Raw genomic sequence first — 23,513 nt, 5'->3', positions numbered from 1 at the left:
ACAGTTTGGTGCCTTGAAAGCATAAGCCACTGGTTATGTGAAAACAGAGGAAACTGTATCTTTGCATATATTGGGGCCCAAATACATTTCATTTGCATAAATGAACACTTCCTGGTAAAAACTTGGGGGTGGAAACCTTCTGGTCTGTGGGAGAATGTGAACCTCTGGATGGATAATGGCTCTTTGGCTTAGGGTGAAAAATCACATACTGGTGTTAAGAAGTCTAGCCATAGTCCACACTTTAACCCTCTGGGACCTGTTCATCTGTAAACTGAGGTGGTGCTCTGTTCTGGAACGGTCCCTAAAGGGCCTTTGCAGGTCCTAAGCTCTGAGTTGTGATTAGAACCTCTCCGGCCCTGTCATTGAGAAGGACGCCCGAGGCAGGCCTCATGTGGCTTGCATCACTTCCTCAAGGAGACTCGATCAGCCTTCACCGCCCATGCTTCCCGCCATTGTGACTGTCTGTGTCTCTGTCCTGAGCCGCTCGCTGCTGCTGCAGTAGAAAGAGGCCTCTTATTAATTCATCGATTAATCAGTGCGTGCTGAGGAGCTGTTCAGGGCAGTGAAACAGGGAACACAAAACGCTAGAGCCTGTAGTCAAGACAGATCGTAATTAAGACAACCCCCAAACTGCTGGTCTTCCTGCCCCCTCCCCACACCATTCTCCCTGCCTACGCTCATCAAACCCCATTCAGCTCTAAAGGGGCTTCTACCCCATAAAAGCTGACAGTGAATTTCAGAAAGGCACATTTTCTCCCCAATGGCCTGGGGGTAAATAAGCCTTGAGATGAGTTTTGTCAATTATCTGCAACAACTGTTGAACCTCAGACGGTCACCCAGGTCCCCAAATGGCATAGTAGCCCTGTTCATATATGCACAGGCCAGACTCTCCAGTCCCAATTTCCCCATGAATGGAGTTACGGAGCTGGAAGGTCCTTACAGTAAGGATAGGCCGTGACCCTGTGTGGCAGATGAGAGGCTCAGTGAGATTCAGTAAGTTGCCCAAGGTCACTACAGAACTCCCAGGTCACAGGTGGCAGGACTGGAAACTCTGATCCTCAGCGAACACTCCTGGTGCTTGTTCCTCTGTGTGATCCTGCTTTCCTGTAACAATTAAAGCCAAGTAAAGCAGAGACATTGCTCCATTTAGTCCGTTTCCTGATTGTTGGGGTCCGGCAAGTCTGCCGGGGGGCTAGCGACCTGCTGGAGTCCCCGAGACCGCCAACATAGATGACTTGTTCAACCTGAGGGAGAGAGTGCGTGGAAGTGAAAGGAAATAGAAAAGTGGAGTCTGGAGGGCTGGCTTAGGCTATGTCCAAGCAGCAATTTTATTTTTGCAATACGTTTCATTATATACTTTTCTGAAGTCAAAGTTGTTTACGCTAGATCAACATACTTAAGTTACAGTAAGAAAGTTACGCCCACTAAGCTACGCCTAGTAAGCAAGTTAAGTCCAGTAAGTAGGTTACTTCCAGTAAGTAGGTTACGCCCAATAGGTGAAGGTAAGTAAGTTACGGTTACACCCAGTAAGTTATGGTAAGTAAGTTACTAAGCGTAAATATTTAAGTTAATATTTTATAATGAAGGTAACAAGGGTCCAAAATGAACACAATCAAGCAATAAACCATAAGGAGCCGAAAGTGGACACAATGCCTCCCAAGTCCTCATATCCATAAAGTAATGTCTGTTAATTATTTTGAATAACATAGTCCCTCTCTCAGTTCCCGCTTTCCCTCAGCTCGACTTCCCCAACCGGGGATCTGTGTCCGGGCTCAAGCTCACCGTATGGCGAGGCCCATTTCCTAGGGGCCTCACACGGGAGTGATCCCCACAGATCCTTCACCTGATTTCTTTTCGATATGGGCCTCTGAGCTAGATTTTCATTTTAAATATAAACATTGTTTAAATGTATATAATAATAATATATACATTATTTTGTAAGGTTTTCTTTCTGTGTTGCTCAGGCTGGTCTCAACTTCTGGCCTTAAGGGATCCTCCAGCTTCAGCCTCCCAAGTAGCTGGGATTATGGGTGCCAGCCATCACACCTGGCAAGATTTTTTTATTTTTATTTTTTTGAGACAGAGTCTTTCTCTGTCACCCAGGCTGGAGTGCAGGGCACGATCTCTCCTCACTGCAACCTCTGCCTCCTGGGTTCAAGCAGTTCCCTGCCTCAGCCTCCTGAGTAGCTGGGATTACAGGCATCCACCACTATGCCCAATGAATTTTTGTATTTTTAGTAGAGATGGGGTTTTGCCATCTTGGCCACGCTGGTCTTGAACTCCTGACCTTGTAATCCACTCACCTCAGCCTCCCAAAGTGCTGGGATTACAGGCGTGAGCCACCGCGCCCAGCTACAAGATGATTTTTGTGAGGCACGTCTGGCTCTGCTGCTCAGGTGGCATGCAGTGGCACCATCATAGCTCACTGCAGCCTCAAACTCGCGTACTCTCACAATCCTCCCACCCCAGGCTCATGAGGAGCTGAGGCTGCAAGCGTGTGCCACAATGCCTGGCTGATTTTTAAATGTTTTGTAGAGATGGGGTCTTACTATGTTGCCCAGGCTAGTCTTTAAACTCCTGGCCTCAAGCAGTACCCCTCATCAGCCTCCCACAGTACCAGGATTACAGGCCTGAGCCACTGCCCAGCCAATATTTTTAAATAGTAGTTTCAGATGCAGTTTGAGGGGAAAAGTATCTTGGACTGTTTTGTTTTAGTGGGTTAGAATATCGGATACCCAGATAGAGACATGCCCAGCTTGCCAAGGGGCAAATAGTAAACATGAGTCAGTCTACACAGGTTTGCTGGCTGCTTTGCCTCACCCCCATCATGCCTGACAAACGTTTGTTCCTTCTGATTGAACACCCTGCAAGAGCCCAGGGAAGGCTGTAATTTTTTAGTGGATGTAAGAATAAGAGGCCGGGTGCAGTGGCTCACGCCTGTAATCCCAGCACTTTAGGAGGCTGAGGCAGGCGGATCATAAGGTCTGGAGATCAAGACCATCCTGGCCAACATGCTGAAACTCCATCTCTACTAAAATACAAAAAATTAGCCAAATGTGGTTGCGGGCGCCTGTAGTCCCAGTTACTTGGGAGGCTGAGGCAGGAGAATCGCTTGAACCCAGGAGGCAGAACCCAGTTGCAGTGAGTCAAGATCATGCCACTGCACTCCAGCCTTGGGGATAGAGTGAGACTCTGTCTCAAAAAAAAAAAAAAGTAAGAATGCTTAGCCAGGCGCAGTGGCTCACGCCTATAATCCCAGCACTTTGGGAGGCCAAGGTGGGTGGATCACCAGGTAAAGAGATGGAGACCATCCTGACCAACATAGTAAAACCCCGTCTCTACTAAAAATTCAAAAATTAGCCAGGTGTGGTGGCGTGTGCCTGTAATCCTGGCTACTCGGGAGGCTGAGGCAGGGGAATCGCTTGAACCCAGGTGGCGGAGGTTGCAGTGAGCCGAGATCACACCATTGCACTCCAGCCTGGTGACACAGCAAGACTCCGTCTCAAAATCAAAACAAAACAATGAGGCCAGAATACGAATGTTCTTGTTTGACCCGCCTGGCGAAGAGGATACTTAAAAGTCTTTTTTTAAATCTTCTTTTTAAAAGTTTTCACTATAAAATTCTTACATTTGTCAAAGGTGTTTATCAGAAGTAGAGGCTTTTCTGCCAGTATGGCTTCTCATTTCTGCTGATGCCAATCAAACCATCAAACTCCTTGGGCACAGCCAGGGCTTAGCTCGTGAGCCAGGTATCTGACTTGCACTGAGCAATCTTGAGTGATAGAATCTCCTTTTCCTCTGTTTCCATGTTCTCTAGGACCCTGCTTTCTCAGCTGTGATTCACGACAAACTCCAGGTCCCCAACACCATCCGGAAGGCGTGGAATGACCGGGACAACCGCTGTGACATTTGTGCCACTCACCTGAACCAGCTGAAGCAGGAGGCCATCCAGATGGTGCTGGCCTTGGAGCAGGCCGCTGGCAGTGAGCACTACGACACCTCACCCAGCTCGCCCCCACCGCTCTTCAACATCCCCACCCTGGTGGGGTCCCGGCATGTGGGTGGGCTCCAGCAGCCCAGGGAGTGGGCCTTTGTGCCCGCTCCCTATGCCACCTCCAACTACACAGGCCTTGTCAACAAGCACAGCAGCAAACCCAGCAGCCTTGGGGTCAGCAATGGGGCGGAAAAGAAGAGTGGGTCCCCAAGTCACCAGGCCAAGGCCAGCCTCCAGATGGACACCAGTCCAAGCAATGGGAACATCCTCAATTCAGTGGCCATCCAGGCTCACCAGTACCTGGAAGGCACCTGGTCCCTGTCGAGGACCAACGGGGTCACCCTGTACCCGTACCAGGTAAGTCACCCGTGTGAGCCAGGAAGAACAGGGCTGGCTGGAGTGAGAGCAGAGAAGTGGGTAGCACTTCTTCCTTCCTCTGCTTCCTCCTGGGAAGCCCGTAATTCAGAGCCTAACGTTTCCATGTGACCCCACAGAGTTCTCATCGATGTGCTCCACCCATGCCTGCCCGCTGTGGGCGGGTGCTGCTGTATCCTCCAAGCCTCCCACAGTGGCCCTTTCTCCGCCTCTCAGTGTCTCCTTCCTGAGAGACCCTGCTGGTCCAGGTGATGCCAGCGGCTTCTCAGCCAGCAGGTTTACCACATGGCATAGCCATGAAGAGGAGGGCCATGGAGATACTTGGAGTGGGGTCCAAGCCCCGACCTGTCCACTTATTAGCAATGTGATCTTGCACGAGGGGTCTGCCCTGTCTCAGGCTCAAGTCCCCACTTAGACATGGATGTGAGTCATGAGAATTAAATAAGGTGTTTGCATGACATGTACCCCGATACCTGCCACACAGTAGGGGATTATGTTTGTGCCGTTAACAGAGATTTGAGATATTAAGACAAATGACTGAGAGGCTTTGGAAACAAAGGATATTGTGAGTCCCTGAAATCGTGATTTTAAAGCAACCCATGGGAAGCGCTGGGCATTGCGGAGAGTAAAACATACGAAGGCACAGCGGTCCATGCTGCACTCTGCTTCCTCTGTCCAGACCTTGTAAAAGAGGTGTAGACGCCCTTCCTAACCTCTCCTCCCTTCACAGACCCGAACTCTCTTCTGTTTGCAACTCACCTTAAGAACTGTTGGGACTGGGCTGCCAAAAGCACTTTTTCCTTTTCAGTTATTTAAATTAGCACATGCCCCCAACTTTCCCTATAGATATTGAAAACAGATCTTCAATTTCCTAGGGAATCTTTAAAGATGTTCTAATATTGCCTGGGTGAGTTTTCTGTTGGCTGAGGACTGGATTTTTAATGTAAGTGGCCCCTATGTCCCCTGCATCAGTGGTGGAGAAGCAGCGGCGAGCATTGATGGTCACTGGAGTGAAGGGGTGGCCACGGTCAAGGTTGTGTTATTCAGAGAAGTGGTTGGTACATACAGCACGTCATCCTGAAGACCTCAGGTTCTCTCTCACTTGGGTCTGTGTCATAGTGGGTGTTTGGTGGGTGGCCTTTGCTGCGACGTGGGGACACAGACTTCTTCCACCAAATGTGTCACCAGGGGCCTCGAGAGTCCTCCACAAGATCTTCTGTAACCAGCCAGGAAATAAGGGAAGAGAGAGTGTATGGAGGATCTCACAGGAGGATTTTGGGGCCCAGCTTTGCCTGAAAGGGATGTGCATTGCTTACATCTATATTCCAGTGACAAGAGTCCAGTCTCTGCTGGGCATGGTGGCTTACACTTATAATCCCAGCACTTTTGGGTGGGTGGATTGCTTGAGCCAGGTGTTGTATGCCGACTTGAACAACATGGAGAAACCTCATCTCTACTAAAAATACAAAAATTATCCAGGGATGGTGGCATGAACCTGTAGTCTCAGCTACTTGGAAGGCTGAGATGGGAGGATTGCTTGAGCCCAGGAGGCAGAGGCTGCAGTGAGCCGAGATTGCACCACTGCACTCCAGCCTGGCTGACAGAGCAAGACTGTGAATCAGTAAAAAAGAAGAGAGAGAGAGACAGACAGACAGTTTCGTCTCTTGACCCCGCCTTCCCACCGGGGAAGCTGGGGAAGCCAATCTACCCATGAGCCCAGGAGAAAAGGGAGCAAGTCGAGGGAACACGTAGCATAGTGTTACGTGGGACAAAGGTCCAGGGATTCGAGAAGTGAGTTAAATGCGTTGATAAAAATCCTGGTGATGTTTTCTGGAGTGTTTGAGAGTGCGTGTGTGTCTCTTGCTGTCTTGAAAGAAAGTGGGAAACATTGAGTATCATCCTAATATGTTAGCATTCTTGGATCGTCCAACTCTTCATGTCACTGAGTGCTTTCTAATTTGAGGAACAGAACATACACATTATTTCATTTAACCCCGGTAGGCGTATGAGGTAGGCGGGGCAGGTGTGGGATCTCCTTTTGCAGACAGGGAATACGATGCTCAGAGACCCTGAGTGACTGTGGCCACGCAGCCAACGGCAGGATCAGCTCCAGCCCTCGCCCAGGGAGTGCCTTTACCTACCACGCCTTCTTCCAGCTTTCCTAGGCTACCCCCGCATCAGCTGTCCACATCTTTTCCAGATACGGTTCCTGTTCAAACAAAGAAAAGGACTAGTTTTACCTGCAGGGATCTCATCGCCCCCAGAATTTTGGATAGAATTATCCAGGTTGTGTGTATAAATATGAGGGACCAGTGGCGTCCTGGGAGAGGCTTCGCGGTCTGATCTCGGAAGTGACCGTCTAGGGCAGGAACAGAGAAGGGCTTCTTTGCATTATGGGATGATCTGCTTATTGTGTTGTGGTTCGCAGTTTTAAAATATACTATTTAGAAAATCATAAAAAGTTACATGTTGGTTATAAAATAAAATTTAAAATACATGAAAAAGTTTAAATAAGACTTTAAAAGTCGATGTGGCCCGGATGAAAACTATGTAACATCTGGGTGTACTTCCTCCTAATATTTCACACCTGGCAATTTGTAAAATTGTGAGCAGGTTCAATTTTGTGATACATTGGATACATTTCCCCATGCCCTTATATGTTTTCCTAAAATATTATCTCTAGCAGTAGCATATTTCATTGTATCGATATCATCTATGGCAATGTCCTAATTAGGTTGGTGCAAAAGTCATTGCGTTTTCTGGCATTACTTTCCAATGGCAAAAACCGCAATAACTTTTGCACCAACCTAATACATACCCAAACACCAATTAATTATAATTCGGGTCTTTGCTACTATAAATAAAATGCTCAGGTAAACATCCTTTTACCCAGGCCATATTTTCAACACATCCCTGGGTTGTGTGAGCCACATCCTCATGTTACACAGACAACTCACATTTCACCTTCCACGACTCCAGTGCTCTTGAAGCACGTGGCCGGGGCCGGTCGGAAGACTCAGCTGCTGTGCCAGATGGAACTGGTGCTTTCACGGAAAATATTCAAAGTGCAGTGAGAGTTTGTGTAAGGCGGGGACACTGAAGATGCTGCTTAAAAGGCCAATGAGGCATTATTGGTGTGTTTCTTTTCTTTGTGCAATGATTCTATTCCTCCTCTTTTCCTTTTTCTATTTTTTGAGACAGCGTTTCACTCTTGTTGCCCAGGCTGGAGTACAATGGCGTGATCTCAGCTCACTGCAACCTCCACCTCCCAGATTGAAGCAATTCTGCCTCAGCCTCCCGAGTAGCTGGGATTACAGGCATGCGCCACCACACCCAGCAAATTTTATGTTTTTAGGAGAGATGCGATTTCTCTATGTTGATCTGGTTGGTCTTGAACTCCCGAACTCAGGTGATGGTTGGCCCACTTTGGCTTCCCAAAGTGCTGGGATTACAGGTGTGAGCCACTGTGCCCTGCTTATCCCTGCTCTTTCTTCCCAACCTCAGATGAAAGAGAATTTGCTGTACAAGTGTCTAGCCAAGTGCCAGGTACTGCGCTAGGTGGCGGGTGGGGCTGCAGCCTCGAGCTGGAAATCCTGGTTCCTGTCCTGAGGTCCTCACGGTGGGGGAGGAGCCAGGTGAGTGCAGAGGTGAAGAGATGCCCACTGCTTTGGGAGCATGCAGACAGACTCATAATCCAGCCTGCTGTGGCAAAGCCAGATAAACCAAGATTCACACAAGCCGCCAACTTGCAGTCATCCTGGGTACATTATATTTCTTCTTTCTAACTCCAGAACAGACCAATTCATGCATTTCCCCTGAGTAATAAAGGGACCAGAGGAAACCTCTGTGCGATAAAGGGATTTGGTGCCTGGCTATGAATCAGTATGAATCCACGTCCCCTGTTTTGTGACTGTGTCGTCCCAATGCCCTGGGGTGGGGGCTCTGGGTCTGGCCAGACTGAGTGTCTCCTGTCGCAGACATCTCCCTGCAGTAAATATTCTGCAGTTCGCAGTCTAGCCAGCTCGTCAGAGATGGTTGACTGCTCTGAGAGCTGACCTCATTTTTCCTGCTCACCCATACTCCCACTTCCCTCGCCACAGAGTAGATGGCCTCTGGATCAGTGCCAGAGCTGTTTTCCCGGGCAGAGAAGCATCTAGACTTTGTCACTACCAAGGGTGTGGCTCCACACCCATAGAACCCGAGCCTCTAGAAATGAGAGAGAAGACAACTCTGCCCTTCTACAATTTAGATGTAGCCAGGATGAAACGACACAGACAGGCTTTCCAACATAGAGCCTGGTGAAGCCTGCGTCACATGGGTGATAGAGTGGTCCCTCACTCCCTCTTACCCACAGCACTGTGTAATCATCTCCGAAGGCTGCAGTAGGAAGATTCTTGATTCTCTTCTGCTGTATCCTTCACGTTTCTAAAGTGCTTCCAGAAAGACCAGGAACCTGTAAGCATCACAGATAAATAGAAATCAATCCAGAGAGATTTTTAAAAGAGCAATTTAGGAAGTACTGAGCTTACATCGAAAATGCAGCACAAACCACAGAGATAATGCTCATTAAATATCTTAGAAAATTGATGTAGTAGTAGATAAGATGAACTTTCAGAGAAAGACTTTTTGTTAATCTGCAGACATTTATCATAATCTATGCATACTTAGAGAAAGCAGAAAATTCTCTAAGAACAGCGGTCCCCAGACCCCTGTGACGCACCCCTTATGAGAATCTAATGCCTGATGGTCTGAGGTGGAACCGTTTCATCCCATCTCTGCCCCCTAATTGTCTTCCATGAAATGGGTCCCTGGTGCCAAAAAGGTTGGGGATCACTGCTCTAGAACCTTAATTTTTTTCCGACTTTTATTTTCTGTTTGGGGGTACATATGCGGGTTTGTTAGGTGGGTGAATGATTTTGCCACCCTGGTGGTGAGCACAGTACCCCGTAGGTCGTTTTCTATGGGGTATTCCTCCCACCCTCCACCCCAAGCAAGCCTGGTATCTATTTTCCCCCTCTTCGTAACCATGTGTTAGAACCTTCATTTGACCATGTGAAATTGTGACTTTGAAAGGATGTGTCTAGATTAGCTCCTTGTAATCAACTACAGATTAGTTATCTCCTTTTGAGTAGCAGCTGCTTTTGCCTGATTTACATTTACTATAGTAAATAACTGCGGGAAACACTGTACACATCAGAATATAGGATGTTGGTGTCAGAATCCACTTCTGTAGGTGGTAATGGCTCTTGTATCATGGTAGGAGATTTGGAGACAGAGTCTTATCTAGTTCAAGGTGTGGTTCCACAACTATTAAACCAGCTTAGTAGCTTGAATCTGAGTCTATTTCCTTACCTGTGAAACTCCTCCCTCACAACGTGATTATAGGAACAATTACGAAGAGGGTGTGAAAATATTTTATGAACTAGAAAGCAGGAATACCAATATAAATCAACTACTTCAACCTTTCCTTTCCCAGAGGAGAGACCTGAAGCTGAGATGTTCTGAAGCTTCCTTTGCTTGAGTTTCCTAAACCCTAGTTTGATCCCTTTTGCTAGATTACAGACTCTTAGACAACAGGGGACTCATATGGTTCTCATGTCCCTCACAGCAGCTAACGTGCACATGTGGGTCTTCATTAGAGAGAGCTCCTGCGTCAGGGGAGCAGTGTAATCATTTCCCATGACTGGCCCTAGTTTGGGAAAGAATTCTAGGCCAAAGACCTATCTAGAACCAAAGAATTTTGGTGGAAACTACCAGTTATTTGATTCCAAGCTAATCTTTAAGCTAAACTTTTTTTTTTTTTGAGATGGAGTCTCACTCTATTGCTCAAGCTGGAGTGCAGTGGCACGATCTCGGCTCACTGCAACCTCCGCCTCCTGGGTTCAAGCAATTCTCCTGCCTCAGCCTCCAAAGTAACTGGAACTACAGGTGCCTGCCACCACACCTGGTTAATGTTTGTATTTTTAGTAGAAACAGGATTTCACCATATTGGCCAGGCTGGTCTCAAACTCCTGACCTTGTGATCTGCCCACCTTGGCCTCCCAAAGTGCTGGGATTACAGGCCTGCGCCACTGCGCCCGGCCAATCTGAAGTATCTTAATGATACTTAATAAATCCTTAGATGCAATGAAAAGAACCTAGCTGGCATTTTTCATGTCGCACTGAATACAGGGGCATTTGAAAGGATAGAAGAACTTTATTTCATAGGGTTTCACTCAGTTGAACTTGTCAAGAAAATTTAGAAGATGTTAGAATAATATACAAGTAATAAATCTGGCAGGCCACGTGCAGTGGCTCATGCTTATAATCCCAGCACTTTGGGAGGTCAAGGCAGGTGGATCATGAGGTCAAGAGATCAAGACTATGCTGGCCAACACGGTGAAACCCTGTCTCTGCTAAAAATACAAAAATTAGCCGGGCGTGGTGGTGCACACCTGTAGTCCCAGCTACTCAGGAGGCTGAGGCAGGAGAATCACTTGAACCTGGGAGGCGGAGGTTGCAGTGAGCTGAGATCATGCCACTGCACTCCAGCCTGGGCGACAGAGAGAGAGAGACTCCTTCTCAAAAAACAAACCAAAAAAAAAAACAAGTAATAAATCCATAATGGAACATCGATACAAGGAAGGTAGTCCATGTGCATTCCTCCAGTTGGAGGAAAACAGTCTCCATACAGATTTTCCTGCTTTCTTTAAAAGCAGCCATTGGAATGAATGTCAGAGATAATGCTGAACTGAGCTCTGGCTGAAGTCATGATGGGGTTGTCTCTATTACAGCTTTGGAAATAATTGTGCCTACGAAGCACAGTCATCATTGAGCTTTACATTTTAAGATGTGAGCACAGTCTGGGCACAGTGGCTCAGGCCTGTAATTTCAGCACTTGAGAGGCCAAGGTGAGAACTGCTTGGGGCCAGGAGTTAGAGACCAGCCTAGACAACACAGTAAAACCCTATCTCTACAGAGAAATAAAGTTAGCCAGCATGGTGGCATGCCTGTGTCCCAGCTACTCAGGAGAGTGAGGCTAGAGGGTTCTTTGAGCCCAGGAGTCAGAGGTTGAGGTCAGTAAGATGTGATTGTACCACTGACTCTCGCCTCGGCGACAGAGTGAGACCTGAGACTGGATCTCAAAAAAAAAAAAAAAAAGTCACAAAAGGATGCAAAAGCAGCACCAGCCTCAAAATAGATGGAAGTCTGCTGAACGGCGGGACCTCTGCAGTGCATAAATCTCGCACCTCAGAGATCAGAAGCCCTGGGGGAACTTGCTGCTAGCGGATTTCCAGGTGTCCTGGTGGGAGGAGGGGAGACTCTGTGAGGCCTACCAAGTGCTGTCGTAACCAGAGGCTTTGTTTATCCTGGCTTCCTGGAAACCAGAAGCACGTGTTCTAGGATGGCTGATGACGGGAGGCATACAAAGCTCTTCCTGGCTGAACCACGTTTCCAGAAGGCGCAGGGGTGGGTGTTTCCAGTAGGTCGGGAGTGTAGGATCTTCGTTCCCATTCCTCGCAGCTCTTGAGGGTGCACTCAGCCACTTGTGCCCTGAATTATGCTGCACCCCGCATCGTGCGCCAGCACTGCAGTCAGATGCTTCCATTTGCTGCGGCGTCTGCCCAGCCAGGCAATAGTGTAAGATGCAGCTGGTAGACAAAGTATGACGCTGACGAGATTCTTAAGACCACGGGTTTTGCTTTCTCCTGTTTGTAGGTGGTCAAAGGGATATTCGATTATTTATCTTTATGCTTTTTGACAAATCCTGAACACAGAAAAATGAATCTGTATATTCAGTCATGGACAGCATATGTCTCAAGGCTGCAGTGTTCAGGGTGAAATTCCAAAAGGGTGGTCGTACCTTATGAATGTGGGTATGGCTGGTGGTCTGAAGGAAACACCCAGACCTCGTTAGGAGAATTCACAAATCAGTTTAATCTGGGCATTTGCTGGGTGTGGTAGACTGAATAGGGGCCCCCAACGATGTCTGCACCCTGACCCCCACAGCCTGTGGATGTGGATGTGTTACCTTACACAGTACGAAGGCCTTTGCAGGTGTGATTAGGGATCTTGAGATGGGGGATCATTTAATTTAATTATTAATATTATTTTTGAGTCTCGCTCTGCCACCCAGGAGTACAGTGGCATGATCTCAGCTCACTGCAACCTCCACCTCCTGGATTCAAGCGACTCTCCTTTCCTCAGCCTTGGGATTACAGGCAAGGACAACCATGTCAGGCTAATTTTTGTATTTTTAGCAGAGATGGGATTTCGCCATGTTGGCCAGTCTGGTCTCGAACTCCTGGCCTCAGGTGATCTGCCTGCCTCAGCCTCCCAAAGTGCTGGGATTACAGGCGTGAGCCACCACGCCTGGCCAAGGAGATCATTTTAGACTCTCTGGGTGGACCCAGTGTAATTACAAGGATCCTGAAAGAGGGAAGCAGGAGGATCAGAACCAGGGAGAGGCGGTGGGGAGACAGAAGCAGAGGGCAGAGACGAGAGAGACACCAATCTGCTGGCTTCCATGATGGAAGAAGAAGCCTCTAAAAGCTGGGGGCAGCAAGTGTCTGATTCTCCCCTCGAGCCTCTAGAAGGAGCCAGCCCTGCAGGGCCATTTTTGACTTCTGGTCTCCAGAACTTTAAGACGGTAAATTGACCGGGCGCAGTGGCTCACGCCTGTAATCTCAGCACTTTGGGAGGCCGAGGTGGGCAGATCATGAGGTCAAGAGATCGAGACTGTCCTGGCCAACATGATGAAACCTCATCTCTACTGAAAATACAAAAATCAGCCAGGCATGGTGGCACATGCCTGTAGTCTCAGCTACTCGGGAGGCTGAGGCAGGAGACTCACTTGAACCTGGGAGGCAGAGGTTGCAGTGAGCTGAGATTGTGCCACTGCACTCCAGCCTGGCGACAGAGCAAGACTCCATCTCAAAAGAAAAAAATGAAGGATACCTTTATGTTGTTTTAAACTGCTAAATTGGTGATATTTTGCTTCATCAGCAACGGGAAGCTGTTATACCTGGTAAGCCTTTGGTTAGTTAACTGGAAAGCCTGGTAAGGAGAAGCGGGATGGAGCCTACAGACAAGGGGCCCCTGCAGAAACCTGCGGACGGCCAAGAACACTGGCTTTTCTTTTCTTTCTTTTTTTTTTTTTTTTGAGACGGAGTTTCGCTGTTGTTACCCAGACTGGAGTGCAATGGCACGATCTCGGCTCACTGCAACCTCTGCCTCCTGGGTTCAAGCAGTTCTCCTGCCTCAGCCTCCTGAGTAGCTGGGACTACAGGCGTGCACCAGCCTTTTCATCTTCACAGCAAACTCCGTTACCCTGCGGATGGGCCGCTCCAGGCACAAGTCAGTCATTTCATTTGGGTGCCTTCACAGAATGAGAGGTCACTCATACCGCACCGCTGGTTTTCCATTGTCGCAGATTTCCCTATTGCTATAGAATCATCATAACGAGCGCACCACAGCCACTGTCCATTGATAGCTAGCAATTACAACTCCATATGCCTCATACTGGTGAAACTGCAGAAATCATTCCAAGCCGGGGTGGGAGGGATGGAAGGAACGGGAAGGGCAGGAGAGACCTCACTGAATTCCACGTAGGAAGAAGTTCATGTTCGCTAGAGGGCCTTTCGATCTGATAGAAAGAAGTTTACAGAACTGCCCTGGCAGTGATTCTACCTGATTCTTACCTCATCTGCTAAAAATCTTCATGGTATATCCAGTTGAATGCACTTCGAAAGTTGTAGGCAGAATGTGAGTGTTTGTTAGTATCGCTTTTTACCTGGGAGGCAGAAGGCAGTCAGTGGGGATTTCGAAGCAGGGGAATGGGAAGGTTTCTTTGCCTGAAAGCAGGAATCCTCCATTTTGGCTGCACACTAGAATTACCTGGGAGATTAAAAAATAAATCCTAATGCCTGAATTACACCCCAGATGAGTTAAATGAGAATGTCTTCAGGTGGGACCCAGGCGTTGGTTTCAACTGCCAAGACCAAGAACTACAGCATTAAGAAAGAATTTATCAGCTGGGTGTGGTGGCTCACGCCTGTAATCCCAGCACCTTGGGAGACTGAGGCAGGTGGATCACAGTGTTAGGAGATCAAGACCATCCTGGCCAATGTGGTGAAACCCCATCTCTACTAAAAATGCAAAAATTAGCCAGGTGTGGTGGCACGCACCTGTAATCCCAGCTACTCAGGAGGCTGAGGCAGAAGAATCACTTTAACCCAGGAGGCAGAAGTTGTAGTGAGCCAAGATCGTGCCACTGCATTTATTTCAGCCTGGGTGACAGAGACTCCTTCTCAAAAAAAAAAAAAAAAGAAAAGAATTTATCTGGAGAATAAGTAGAGGGAAGAGAACAGTGAAGGTATGTGGATAGATAAGTGATAGGCCGATAGATGTTAGTTTCTTAGGACTGACAACAATTTACTACTAACTATGTGGCTTTATTTATTTGAGACAGAGTCTTGCTCTATTGCCCAGGCTGGAGCGCAGTGGCGTGATCTCGGCTCACTGTAACCTCCGCCTCCAAGTTCAAGCGATTCTCCTGCCTCAGCCTCTGGAGTAGCTGGGCTTATAGATGTGCACCACCACGCCCAGCTAGTTTTTGTACTGTTAGTAGAGACAGGGTTTTACCATGTTGGCCAGCAGGCTGGTCTCAAACTGCTGACCTCAGGTGATCCTTCTTGGTCTCCGGAAGTGCTGGAATTGTAGGCATGAGCCACGGCGCCTGGCCCGCTGCAATCTCCAGGCTGAACTTCCACTTTCCTATGGGTTAAAGAAAAGAGCCAGGGAGTATCTGTGCTCCATAGCGAGCTGGCCAAGGGGGAACCTCGGCCTCCCAGGTTCAAATGAATCTTCTGCCTTATCCTCCTCAGTAGCTGGGATTACAGGCACCTGCCACCATGCCCAGCTAATTTTTGTATTTTTAGTAGAGACGGGGTTTCTCCACGTTGTCCAGGCTGGTCTTGAACTCCTGGCCGTAGTTGATCCGCCCCCATCGGCCTCCCAAAGTGCTGGAATTACAGGCGTGAGCCACCGTGCCCAGCCTGCGGCTTTAAAAGCAACAAAAATTTATTCTCATAGTTTCAGAGACTGCCAGTTTGAAATGCAGGCAGTGCGGGGCTTCCTCTGAAGGCTCCAGGGAAGAATCCTTCCTCCCCCAGCTTCTCTTGGCTCCAGGCATGCCACAGCTTCCGATGCATCGCCCCAATCTCTGCCTCGTGTCTCACTGTGTCCTCTTCTTTTCCATACAGACACAAGCCATTGGATTTAGAGTCTGCCTATCCAGTAGGATCTCGTCTCAATCCTTATCTATTATATGTGTGCAAAAGCAATTGTGATTTTTGCCGTTAAAAATAATAGCAAAAACTGCAGTTACTTTTGTACCAATCTGATAATTATATCTGCAAAGGCCCTATTTCCAAATAAGGTCACATTCTAGATAGATAGATGATAGATAGATAGATAGATAAGCCACTTCTGAAGAAGGAGCAGATGCAGGCGTCCACAGCTGGTTAGCAGGGGAGGATTCCCATTCATCTTCTTTTCTTGGAAGGAAAAAGGGAACAAGAGGAAAAGATAAAAGTATTCTTATACTGGAGGGAACCTCTCAAGAGCCGGACAAAATGAAAAAATACTCAGGGACAAAGTCAGTGATGGACCTATATGCGTGGGCTTTTCGCAGAATGGCAGCCTCCTCTTACAGCCGTAGGCATAAATGTGAATAGCACCTCTTGGAACACTGCCTGAGGGTAGGTAAATTCAAACTGAGAGCCTCAGCTGACCGATTCTAGGGGAGCCTTGTTCCTTCTCTGCCGACCAAACTGGTAAGTTGGTCTGCATTTTTTGTGTGTGTGATGGATTCTCACTGAGTTGCCCAGGCTAGACTGCAGTGGTGTGATTTCAGCTCACTGCTACCTGTGCCTCCCAGGTTCAAGTGATTCTCCTGCCTCAGCCTCCCAAGTAGCTGGGACTACAGGCACATGCCACCATGCCCGGATAATTTTTTATATTTTCAGTAGAGACAGGGTTTCACCATGTTAGCCAGGATGGTCTCGATTTCCTGACCTCGTGATCCGTGTGCCTCAGCCTCCCAAAGTGCTGGGATTACAGGCGTGAGCCACCGCGCCCGGCTCAATTTTTTGTTTTTGTCTTTAGTAACATTTCTTTTTTTTTTTTTTTTTGAGACGGAGTTTCGCTCTTGTTACCCAGGCTGGAGTGCAATGGCGCTACCTCGGCTCACCGCAACCTCCACTTCCTGGGTTCAGGCAATTCTCCTGCCTCAGCCTCCCAAGTAGCCGGGATTACAGGTACACGTCACCATGCCCAGCTAATTTTTTGTACTTTTAGTAGAGATGGGGTTTCACCATGTTGACCAGGATGGTCTCGATCTCTTGACCTCGTGATCCACCTGCCTCGGCCTCCCAAAGTGCTGGGATTACAGGTGTGAGCCCCCGTGCCTGGCCCCTTTAGTAACATTTTTAGGCTCCAAACAGAGGCTAGCAACAGTAGGTAAGGCCTGTGTGCCTTCGGGGAGCAACTTAGTTACTGTTAATAGTTATCTTCCCTCCTGCTTCTTGACGTGGGTGAGAGGGGTTAGGTGGTAAGGTGGTGGGAATGTGGCTCTTAGCGCCCACGCAAGGCAGGACTTACTGTCCTCTCCCAGGCAGAGCTGAGAACTGCTTCCTACTGGGTGGAGTAGGTGAGAGAGAAGACCTCCCAGAGGTGGTTGCTTTTCCCGGTTATCTGCTTCCTTCTCCATCCTCTCTCATCTCAGCCACCCTCCCCCAACCTTGTTCCCTCAGGCTGAATTTTCACTTTCGTCTGGGTTGAAGAGTATCCGAGCTCCAGAGCCAGCTGGCCAAGGGGGAAACAACAGCCACTGCCTTTTTCCCCTCCTCATTTTAATGACAAAGAAAACAGATAGTTTCAGAAAGTCTGAGGCTGATCCTCATCAATGATTTTATCCAAGCCTCACACAGTGCAAGGGTGAGGGCATGCTGGATTTGCCGCTCATGCACCAGAAATAAAAGCCCAGCTTCCTTGCTGACTGTGCGACCGCAAGTGGGCTTCTTAACTGCAATGTGTGTGAATTTTCTCCTCTGCAGAGTGGAAAGCTCAGAGCTGTTATGGGGATCATGTGAGAGAGTGCATGTTGCATACTTAGCACTGCATGTGACACAGGCCAACTTACCCGTTAAGTTCCTTGAACCTTGAGTGCCATTTTCCTCTGCTCGAATTCACGTGACTCAAGTTAAATGGAATCAGGGCTCTCTTTTCCATTGCAAGAGCCAGTGGTTGATGAAAAAACACCACCAATTCCATAAGTGAATGTCAAGCACATAAAATAAATGTTAGCCTGCAATTCCAAAAACATTCCCTCCTCCACATATTACCAAAAAACCAGCTTTCCCTATGTACGTAACAGCATATGTGACAATGTCATATTTTAAGTAGAAGTGATCTCTCTTTTTTTTTTTTTGGAGGCAGAGTCCTGTTCTGTTGCCCAGGCTGGAGTGCAATGGCGCAATCTTGGCTCACTGCAACCTCTGCCTCCCAGGTTCAAGCGATTCTCCTGCCGCAGCCTCCCGAGTAACTGGGCTTACAGGTGTGTGCTACCACGCCTGGCTAATTTTTTGTATTTTAGTAGAGACAGGGTGTCAGCATGTTATCCGGGATGGTCTTGATCTCCTGACCTAATGATCCGCCCACCTCGGCCTCCCAGAGTGCTGGGATTACAGGCATGAGCCACTGTGCCCGGCGGAAGTGATCCCATTTTATCATTAGTGAATTAATAAAATACAGAAAGGCTCATTGCCCAGTTTTCCCCCGTATTTGGGAACCTTTCTAAGGGAGTAGGGAAAGCAGCAAATAGACTGGCATCATTTAGAATTTTACGGAGTAATGGAAAGGTCACATTTAAAATAACCCCAAAAAGTCAAAACTTATTACTTTGGAATTCATTTGAAATATCAAGTAATTCAGGCCTCGCTGTTGATTCTTTTCTTTTGGTTCGTGATTCTTACTGAACACTTCAAAGCAGAGGATTTGAGACCTTCATTCTTGCTCTCCTTATTTATATGCTTCTGATAAATCGTTAATACATTTGCTTTCTTATTTTTTATGTATTATAAAACATAAACCTTTCTTTTAAAATTATCATATAAATTGCAATATTTGATAAATTGGAAAATTCTAATGTCCTCACCTACCCCACCCCAGACATATACCTAATTAATTTCTAATTGCGATTTTACTGTGCTAACAGCCTTTACCGTGATGAATTAGCCTGCCTTTATCTTATAGAGGTATTTGTGAGGATCAGTTAATGAGTCATGTAGTTCATATGCCTGAGTCACTCCGAGGGAATAATTTAGGTGTTTAGAAGCATGTTAGCCGCTCCTTCTGCGACTCTGGAGACTTTGGTACATTTCCGCCGCACCACTGTCCGAGGAGTTCACGTATCCTTCCTTCCACTGCTCAGCTGAGAGCTGGGCATGACCGAGACACTGGGGAGAAGAAAGACTTCATCTGAAAAGCAAAGGCGGCAGCAGCCACGTCGATATCCCAGGCTGCGGCTGGGAGGTTTTTTGGTTTTGTTTTTCTTGAAATAGAGTCTCGCTCTGTCGCCCAGGCTGGAGTGCAGTGGCCTGGCCCCGGCTCACCACAACCTCCTTCTCCCAGGTTCAAGCGATTCTCCTGCCTCAGCCTCTGGAGTAGCTGGGACTACAGGCGTGCACCACCACGCCCAGCTAATTTTTGTATTTTTAGTAGAGATGGGGTTTCACCTCTGGCCAGGCTGGTCTTGAACTCCTGACCTCGTGACCCGCCCGCCTCGGCCTCCCGAAGTGCTGAGATTACAGGTGCCCAGTTGGGAGTTTTTGAATGAGCTGACTCATCTGAGCCAGCCTGACGGTGTCCATCGCCCACTGTCCTGTCAGGCTGAGGCGCCGTGTCGCCAGGAAGATTGACCCCATCTGCTTGTTCATGACATGCTCCCTTTTTGTTCAACCAAACAGACATGGCTGGAAGCAAGACTAGAAGGCAGCCTTCATGAATTACAAATGACAGAAACAAGCCCAGGCCTGTCGGGTGAGCTGTGTGAGGTCACACCGCTAGGAAGGGACGGTGATGGGAGTCAAACGCAGGTCTCCTGTGCGCTGGCTGCTGCCCCAGCCACTCTCTGGCGGAAGGGGCCTGTTCCTCAGATGGGTCAGATTTGCAGCCCTGCCTGGGAGGGCTGCCCACTGCACACACTCCTGCCGTGATTTCTTTGGGGGCAATCTGGGGTGACTCGGCTTTCCAAGCCAGGTGGCAAGCTTTAATCCTCTGCATAGAAGTTTAGAACTGGATGCACTGTTTCTAGCTCCTCCCTGGGAGGTGGGGAAGTTGGTGGGGTTAAAACTGAAAGACACAGATGGGTCAAAAGATGAAACAAGGCTGTGTGAGCAATGCTGCCATCTAGTGAGAGATGCTCCAGCCACCCGGGAAGCTTAATGGTCCCGCTAGGATCCCACCGTCAAGTATTTCAACGTCCTGAGCTTCGTAAATGACACAGGGCCATGGCTCTGTCAGGAATGAGGTCTTTGTATGACAGAGCAGGAAGGTTTCAATTCAGCGTCCCCACATCTCTCCTTTAGAAGGGACCCGCGTCCTGAACAGGGTCCCTGTGAGTGGAGCTGGTTTTGGCGTGGTAGAAAGCCCACACAGATCTGCGGTGAATTCCGGCTCACCTACTTACTAGCTGAGGCATGGTGGTGGTGGCTGCTGTTGTTTTAATTGTGGTAAAATATGCATCATACAAAAAACTGGTCATTCTAATCATCTTTAAGTGTACAGTTCCATCAAGCGTGTCCAAGCCACAGCCCGGGGCCACTGAGACTGGGGATGGCTTTGGATACAGCCCAATACCAGTCTGTAATCTTTCTTAAGACATTGTGATACCTTTTTGGTGATGCTTTTTCCCTTTTTAGTTCCTCAGTTATCATTAGTGTCAGTGTTTTTGTTTGTTTGGTTGGTTGGCTCATTTTGTTTTGTTTTGTTTTGTTTTTTGAGACGGAGTTTTGCTCTTGTTGCCCAGGCTGGAGTGCAATGGCGCAATCTCGGCTCACTGCAACCTCCACCTCCTGGGTTCAAGTGATTCTCCTGCCTTAGCCTCCCTACTAGCTGGGATTACAGGCATGCACCGCCACGCCCGGCTAATTTTGTATTTTTAGTAGAGATGGGGTTTCTCCATGTTGGCTAGGCTGGTCTCGAACTCCCAACCTCAGGTGATCCGCCCGCCTCAGCCTCCCAAAGTGCTGGGATTACAGACATGAGCCACTGCGTCAGACCTAGTGTCAGTTTTTTACGTGTGGCCTAAGACAGTGCTGCTTCCATTGTGAAGGGCCAAAGATTGGGCCCCTGAGTCTTCGTGGTATTGAGTACATTGGCACTATTGTGCAGCCATCACCACCGCCCACCTCCAGAACTCTCTCCAGCTTCCCAGCTGAAGCTCTGCACCATTCACCACGAACGGCCCATCCTCTCCCACCAGCCCCCGGGGACCCCCTTTCCGCTTGTCTCCATGAATTGGCCTGCTCCATGTACCTCACGTAAGTGGCATCATACAGAGCCTGTCCTTTAGTTAATGGCCTACTTCACTTGGCATAATGTCCTCAAGTTTCATGCAGATTGTGTCGTGTGGCAGAATTTCCCTCCTTCTGAAGGCTGAAGAGTATGATGCTGTGTGTATAAACCACATTTTGTTTATCCATTCATGTATCAGCATTTGGGTTGCTTCTACGTCTTGGCTCTTGTGAATAATTATTCACACAGAATTCCGCTGTGAACATGGGTATACACATGTTTCTTAAGACTTTGCTTTCATTTCTTTTTTTTTTTTTTAATTATACTTTAAGTTCTGGGGTACATGTGCAGAACGTGTAGGTTTGTTACATAGGTATATACATGCCATGGTGTTTTGCTGCTTCCCTTCTCCCATCATCTACCTCAGGTATTTCTCCTAGTGCTATCCCTCCCCTAGCCCCCTACCTGCTGCTATCCCTCCCCTAGCCCCCGACCTGCTGCTATCCCTCCCCTAGCCCCCCACCCCCCGATAACCCCCGTGTGTGATGTTTCCCTCCTTGTGTCCATTGTTCTCATGGTTCAACATGCTTTCAATTCTTTTTTTTTTTGAGAAGGAGTTTTACTCTTGTTACCCAGGCTGGAGTGCAATGGCGCGATCTTGGCTCACCACAACCTCCGCCTCCTGGGTTCTGGGATTTCAATTCTCCTGCCTCAGCCTCCTGAGTAGCTGGGATTTCAGGCATGCACCACCATGCCCAGCTAATTTTTTTTATTTTTGGTAGAGACGGGGTTTCACCGTGTTGACCAGGATGGTGTCAATCTCTTGACCTCATGATGTACCTGCCTCGGCCTCCCAAAGTGCTGGGATTACAGGCTTGAGCCACCGTGCCCGGCCGGCATGCTTTCAGTTCTTTGGGATATATCCGGAAGTAAAACTGCTGGGTCATAAGGTAATTCTGTTTTTAATCTGTCGAGGAGCTGCCATACTGTTTTCCGTAGCAGGCACCGTTTCACACTCCCGCCAAGGGTGCGTAAGGGTTCCAGTTTCTCAAAACCCTCCCAGTGCTTTTCCTCTCCTTCGCAGTAGCCATCCTAAGGGGTGTGAGCGGGCCTCTCCTTGTGGTTTGGATTTGTGTCTTCCTCATTATTAGAAATGATGAGCATCTTTTCGTGCCTCTTGGCCGTTTGACCACTCAAAGCCTCAATCCTCTTCTACAGAATGGGGATAGTATCTGTCCCCTAGCCTAGTATCTGTAGCCTGAGATTGCTGTGGAGATTAAGTTCGTTATTCTAAAAGAAGTCAATTGTTTTTAGTTCTGTATACTGTTCTAAGCACTGGTTTAAAATTTTATGTATATATATTATATATATAAATTAGATATAAGCCATGCATTTTACTAAATATATATTCACATGTTTATATATAATTATATATACAAATTATTATTATTATTACTATTATTATTTGAGATGGAGTCTTGCTCTTGTTGCCCTGGCTGCAGTGCAGTGGCATGATCTCAGCTCACTGCAACCTCTGCCTCCCAGGTTTAAGCAATTCTCCTGCCTCAGCCTCCTGAGTAGCTGGGGGATTATAGGTGCATGCCACCATGCTCGGCTACTTTTTGAATTTTTAGTAGAAATGGAGTTTCACCATGTTAGCCAGGCTGGTCTTGAACTCCTCACCTCAGGTGATCCACTCAACTCGGCCTCCCAAAGTGTTGGAATTACAGGCGTGAGCCACCACACCTGGCCTATAAATTATTTTTAATAAGTAAAGTATATATTTTTTATATAGACACACACACACACACACACACACACACACACACGGGGGGGGGGGTTAGAATTTGACCTGAGAAGCTCTATAAAGTGAGCCTGCACAGATGACTCACAGAGCATGGCGCTCTGCCTTATTGCAGCCGGCAACACACTGAAAGGTGAGGCAAACATACCTAAAAGAATTTAACATGCCTCCGAGAAATGGTGGTGGAACTGGCAAATTTAGAATACGGAGGCATCTGTCACGTCGGAACACGGTGGCACCTGTCACGTCGGAACACGGTGGCACCTGTCACGTCGGAACACGGAGGCACCTGTCACGTCGGAACACGGTATCAGTCTGTTTTCAGCAGTCATCTCATGATGAATACCCTGAACATAGCCGTTTTGCAGGGTCCACTCTGCAGCTTGGAGATTCATTCACAGCCCACTTCAAAGGCGCCGAGACTGTCTTGGAGTTTCTGCTCAAGACCACAGTTCCTTGTTTTCCTCTGAAGACAGATTCTACGTTCTCATCTGAATAGCCTTTGTGATGGAATGCAGGTGCTTCCAGGGATTAGCTGCTGCTACTGGGCCAGGTGGCCCAGGCTCTCCAAATGCGCAGTTCTAACAGCCAGTGCTTCATCATACTTTATGAAACTGGCGACTTAGAAGCAGCAACCACTTTGTTGAGTCCATTAGGAGGTAAGAGAAGGATTGGTAGCAGAGTAAGGAGAATTCCCGTGCACAAATAATGAGTAGAAAAGATGAATGGTGGTTGCCATTGCTTTCTGAACGCAATGAGGGCAAGAGGTGCTGTCCACGATAC

At 48.0% G+C, this 23,513-nt stretch overlaps 1 protein-coding gene across 10 annotated transcripts in view; it reads left to right on the top strand.

The window, feature by feature from the left end:
* The window catches only part of KIF26B (kinesin family member 26B), a 636,506-nt gene that overhangs the window by 272,959 nt on the left and 340,034 nt on the right, over positions 1 to 23,513 (top strand). For all 10 annotated transcript variants that reach the window (XM_035280614.3, XM_035280618.3, XM_002760848.7 and 7 more), the window contains one exon: positions 3,818 to 4,351. In XM_035280614.3, the coding sequence (XP_035136505.3) occupies positions 3,818 to 4,351 (534 nt within the window). The remainder of the gene's footprint in view (positions 1 to 3,817; positions 4,352 to 23,513) is intronic.

This window comes from Callithrix jacchus, chromosome 19 (genome assembly GCF_049354715.1).
Source record: "Callithrix jacchus isolate 240 chromosome 19, calJac240_pri, whole genome shotgun sequence".
Classification (NCBI taxonomy): Eukaryota; Metazoa; Chordata; class Mammalia; order Primates; family Cebidae; genus Callithrix; species Callithrix jacchus.
The sequence above is the reverse complement of the archived record's forward strand: the minus strand, read 5'-3'. Positions and strand labels throughout refer to the sequence as shown.